Here is a 5,319-nt window from a genome sequence, read left to right on the forward strand (position 1 = left end):
AACCTCTTCTAAAAAAGCGGAGCCTAGATGCCTCTATTATCAACAACTACAGACCAATTTCAAATCTACCCTTCATAAGTAAAATAATTGAGAAAGTTGTCCTCCAACAACTAAATCACTTCCTGGCTTCAACTGGCTGCCACAACAACTTCCAGTCAGGATTTCGACCTTTTCATAGCACCGAGACGGCCCTTATTAAAGTTGTAAATGACATCCGTCTTAACACAGACTGGCAAAACTTCAATATTAATGCTATTAGACCTCAGTGCTGCATTTGACACTGTCGACCACTCAATACTCTTGGACAGGTTGGAAAACTGGGTGGGGCTCTCAGGCACAGTCTTAAACTGGTTCAAGTCATATCTACAAGATAGGAACTATTTTGTTTCCATTGGCGACTTTGTATCAGAACCTACCAATGTAACGTGTGGAGTCCCCCAAGGTTCAATCTTGGGGCCAACTTTATTCAACATCTACATGCTCCCACTAGGACAAATCATGCAAAATAATAACATTGACCACCATTGCTATGCCGATGACACCCAAATATGTAGCACTATCACCAAACGACTATCGCCCCATAGATCTTCTGTGCCAGTGCATTGAGCAAGTCAAAGACTGGATGTGCCAAAACTTCCTACAACTAAATGAGGACAAAACTGAGATAATTGTTTTTGGTGCTAAAAAAGAAAGGTTTAAAGTAATTCAACACCTTCACTCTCTGTCCCTGAAAACCTCAAACAAAGCCAGAAATCTTGGGGTTATTATGGATTCTGATTTACATTTCGACAGTCACGTTAAATCAGTAACAAAATCAGCCTACTATCACCTAAAAAATGTAACAAGACTTAGAGAGCTCATGTCAGCTCAAGACTTAGAAAAACTTGTACATGCCTTTATTACTAGTAGGCTAGACTACTGTAATGGTCTCCTTGCAGGTCTTCCGAAAAAAACTGTCAGGCAGCTACAGCTTGTTCAGAACGCTGCTGCTAGAGTTCTTACAAAGACCAAAAAATGTGAGCACATTACACCAATTCTTAAATCCTTACATTGGCTCCCTGTATGTCAGAGGATTGATTTCAAAATCCTCCTGCTCACATATAAATCACTACATGGTCTAGGACCGAAGTATATCACTGATATGCTCCCACTACATAAGCCTTCTAGACCACTAAGATCTTCTGAGACCAATCTGTTAGTGATTCCCAGAGTAAACTCAAATCACGGGAGAGCATCATTTAGTCACTATGCAACAAATGGCTGGAATAAACTTCCTGAAGATGTAAGACTTGCCCCAACTCTGACCACTTTTAAAACTAGACTGAAAACTTTTATGTTCACCATAGATTTCTGCTAAATCTTTTAATGTCTGCACTGTTTTTAATTATTGCAAATATGTTTTTATTCTATTTTCTTTCTGTAATGCATTTTTAAAATTTTTATTATTTTCTTTTAATTCTTCTATTTTTTTTTTTTTTTTTTTTTCTTCTCACTTTGTTTTATGATGTGAAGCACTTTGAGTCTGCCTTGTGTATGAAATGTGCTATACAAATAAAGTTGCCTTGCCTTGCCTTGCCTTTAGATCAATAGACTGTTTCATTCAGTTATATACATTAGATCGGGCAGTAATTGTCTGCCACGCCAACTATCGCTACTTTGCTGCAGTTACGTTGCTCCGCTTTCTCAGGATGAGCTCGTTTTCTACATAAACACTCAGTAATATCTAATGACGCTCTCCCCGTTGCCATGGTGAATCGTAGTATCGGAGCTCCATTGATGATGGCTTTATAGAGTCGGCAGGCACGCGCGTAACTCAGAGTTTACATACTCAGAGTTGACTGAACTAATTCAAAACCGCTGTTCTGAAACTGAAAACTCAGAGTTGCCCATCTCAGAGTTGATCAACTCAGAGTTCAGGGTTAGGTTCAGAGTTTGTTGAACCTGCTTTGTGAAACGGGCCCCTGAGCCTAGAAAGCCTAGAAGGCAAGGTCACAGGAGAGAAGGTTAGCAAGAAATGGGAGAACCTGAAAAGACATTACAAGGCAATGTGTTTTTTTTTTTTTTTATCTGTTTTATCTCGTACCCCCGCAACTCCAGCTACTCCAGTCACTACTCATACCCTTGCAACTCCAGCTACTTCAGCTACTACACGTAAGAGATGTAATGATGCCACCCTGGCTTTCCTTCAAGCTGAATCTGCTAAGGAGGAGGAAAGGCATAGAGAAACAGAGGCCAAAACAGAGAGGTTTTAAATGCTCTTTGAGAGGCTTGTAGACAAAATGCCAGAACCATAGTAGTTTTGTTGGGGTCCTGGGGCCCGTTTCACAAAGCAGGTTCAACAAACTCTGAGTGTAACCCTGAACTCTGAGTTGATCTACTCTGAGATAGGAAACTCTGAGTTTTCGGTTCCAGAACAGCTGATTTGAGTTAGGTTGATCAACTCGGAGTAGTTTCACCTGGAGTTAAGCTCGTGCACCACAAGTATAAAAAGACCGCATCAATGGAGCACCGATTCGACGAGACACCATGGCAACAGGGAAGCGGCGGGCGTCATTTTTCACCCCACTTGAGCTCGAAATTCTGATGCGCTCATACGGTGAGTTTGACAACGTTTTTCGAAGCAAGTGTAACACCGCTGCAGCAGCTAAAGCGAGGGAGACGGCGTGGGAGAAAATTGCTGCTCGGGTCAATGCGTAAGTTTTAATGTAGTCCTTTGCAATCACAATAATATTACAGGGTGACACTGAGTGCAGCCTAGTAATTAATTTCATTTAGGTGCAATCCCATGGGGGAGAAGCGAACTTGGCAGCAGCTGAAGATGAAACATAAAAACATTGTTCAAACAGGTAAGACCTCGGCATAATCTCACGGCGGTACCTCATTTTGATTATGTTTGACATTGTAAAGTAGCTAAATATTAAGTGGCTGTTTGACTGTACAGTTGTTTATCCCCAACATAATGTTTTCATACACATTAATGCCTTCTCATCTGTATCATGTTCTGTTAAATATATAGGCTATTTAAACTAACACAGACTTCTACTCAGCCAACAGAAAGAAAGCGGACGCCCGTAAAACGGGGGGTGGCCCCGCACCGCCTCCTCTAACGGAGGCAGAGGAGCTGGCTCTCAGCCAAAATGTAGGAAGGCCAGTGGCAGAGGGAATCCCGGGAGGGAGCTCATCATCTGAGCTCACCCCCCAAGACACAAGTGCTTTCATAAAATGTATTTAGCCTAGATCTATCTATCTCTATCTATCTAAAGCCTATTTATTTCCCTTTCATGACTTTGTTTTTAATTTTGTCCCAACAGATTCTGATGGTGCTGTCTGCCTGGTGGAGCCCCCTCATGCCACAGCAGACCTTGCCACTGTAAGTAGCAATAATCCAAAGATTTTGTCAAATGGTAGTTTAAATATACTGAAACGTATCACTCATCTAGGATGAAGAGTATGAGGAAACGGTGTCTGCTGCCTTTACCGAGGGGGATCCAGAAAGGCCTATAGAGGTAACATGTTGATATATTACTGATAGTTCTCTTCCCATTTACATTTATTAACATTGTGGTGGAATATAGAGTGACATTTAGCCTACACTGAAGTATTAACACACTCTCATCCTTTTTTAACAGAGCATGGCTGGGCAGCAGCAGGAGGGTCCCTCAACTTCCACTGCAGAGATTGACACAGTGAGATGGATGTTCAGTTAACACCAGAGATTCATTCTGTGAATTCATGTGCAACTGTATAATGTCCTCCTTGTATGTATTCCCAGTTACCAGTAAAAGACATTTATAAAATTCACCTGCTGAAAAAAATACAAAAAACAGACAAAGAAATGCACTACTTGGATCGGCAGATTAGAAAGGCAGACTTGGAAATTCAAATACTGGAGCACAAGTTAGAGGTTGGTACATGGTCGCAGGTGAATTATGTTAATTATGTTAACTATTGGAACATTACCTAAACTAGATCTTTAATTTGCAGGAAATAAAGAAGACCAAATGAAATGTGTAATATGTCTTTATTTGACGTTGGTGGTGGTGATGATGGTGACTCAGTCACTGAAGTGATGATGACATATTGTGTCCCTGACTGCTCTGCCGTCCTGCATAGCTGACAGGTGGATGGGGTCGTCATCATCAGCGTCTTCAATTTGTAGGGCAGGGTGTTGCTCTCCTCTAATAGTAGCAATATTATGAAGAACAACACATGCCACAATAATATCACAGGCCCTCTCAGGGGTCACCCTGAGGTGACGTAGGCACTGGAAACGGGCTTTCAGCAGGCCTATGGTCATCTCAACCCGGGCTCTCGTCCTGCAGTGAGCCCGGTTGAAGTTCTGTTGGGGGCCTGGTTCAGGGTCAGGGTAAGGGGTCAGCAGCCTCGGCTGGCATGGGTAACCCCTGTCACCCAGCAGATGGCCATCAAACTCTCCTGTTATGTATAGTAGAGTATATTAAAAGGAGGGAGACAAGTGAGTTATACAGTATTGTGCTAATCATTAGGCTGCTTACCACGTTGCAGCCTGTTGCTCAGGTTAGACTCGCGATACATTCTTGAGTCATGAACAGACCCAGGCCACTTGGCCTCCACATTACAAATTATGTGTGCAGCATCACATACGATCTTGACAGTGCAGAGAATGACAGATGTTGAATTATGATGCAGTCTTCATCATTTTGAAACAGTATACTCAATCCACATGTACCTGCACATTTATGCTGTGAATGGACTTCCTATTCACATAATCCACTTCATTCTGTGACGGAGCCGTGATGGGGATGTGTGTGCCATCTATGCATCCAATCACACTGGGAAATCCTGAAATAAATTACAATTAAAAATCCCAGTCTGAGGTTGCAGCACAATGTCATTAACAGAATATTATTTAATATTAATTTAATGGATCTCTACATCATTCACCTGCAATCCTGTGGAACTCCTCCTTGATGGCTCTGACAGGTTTGTGCCCAGGGAAAACAACAAAAACAGGCAGTAGCCGTTTCAGCGCGAGGCACACCTTTCTGACCGCTCTGCATACAGTTGCCTTACTCAAGTGCTCTGCATCTCCGATGTTGTACAAAAAACTCCCGTTTGCCAAAAAACGCAGCGCAACACATAATACCTGCTGGGATGTGAGAGCATGACTTCTGTTAGTCAGATTGCAAATGTAAGGACGGATAAGGTTGTGTATGTAAATGATGGACTGTGATGTGAAACGGTAGCGCTCAAAAAGATAATTGTTTGGAAATGCAAGAACATCTAGGCGCGGTCTGATAATCATCTCCCGACGAATGTTTAATTCTCTGCGCAGTAACG

The 5,319-nt window shown here is 42.2% G+C and overlaps 1 protein-coding gene and 1 long non-coding RNA gene across 2 annotated transcripts; one reads left to right on the forward strand and one right to left on the reverse strand.

Annotated features, from left to right (window-relative positions):
• Positions 1-2,649: 2,649 nt before the first annotated feature.
• Positions 2,650-3,801, forward strand: LOC311032859 (uncharacterized protein). Its single transcript, XM_084039927.1, has 6 exons — positions 2,650-2,693; positions 2,776-2,846; positions 3,048-3,224; positions 3,312-3,370; positions 3,441-3,506; positions 3,630-3,801. The coding sequence occupies exons 2-6, from the start codon at positions 2,786-2,788 to the stop codon at positions 3,705-3,707; spliced, it is 441 nt and encodes a 146-aa protein (XP_083896053.1). The 5' UTR covers positions 2,650-2,693; positions 2,776-2,785; the 3' UTR covers positions 3,708-3,801.
• A 212-nt stretch (positions 3,802-4,013) lies between these two features.
• LOC311032890 lies at positions 4,014-5,020 on the reverse strand. The gene is made up of 4 exons (XR_014599227.1): positions 4,924-5,020; positions 4,709-4,821; positions 4,515-4,626; positions 4,014-4,434 (listed from the first exon to the last, which is right to left on the reverse strand). It is a non-coding gene; the product is annotated as an uncharacterized lncRNA (long non-coding RNA).
• Positions 5,021-5,319: the final 299 nt, after the last annotated feature.

This window comes from Eutrigla gurnardus (genome assembly GCF_963514095.1).
Source record: "Eutrigla gurnardus genome assembly, chromosome: 22".
Lineage (NCBI taxonomy): Eukaryota > Metazoa > Chordata > Actinopteri > Perciformes > Triglidae > Eutrigla > Eutrigla gurnardus.

What these genes read in the sequence shown, in the direction of transcription:
- LOC311032859 (XM_084039927.1), top strand. Translation starts at nt 2,786, where the DNA reads ATGGGGGAGAAGCGAACTTGGCAGCAGCTGAAGATGAAACATAAAAAC. An exon ending in CACAAGTGCTTTCATAAAAT is followed by an intron (nt 3,225 to 3,311) that starts GTATTTAGCCTA and finishes TTGTCCCAACAG; the next exon opens with ATTCTGATGGTGCTGTCTGC. An exon ending in ATCCAGAAAGGCCTATAGAG is followed by an intron (nt 3,507 to 3,629) that starts GTAACATGTTGA and finishes CTTTTTTAACAG; the next exon opens with AGCATGGCTGGGCAGCAGCA.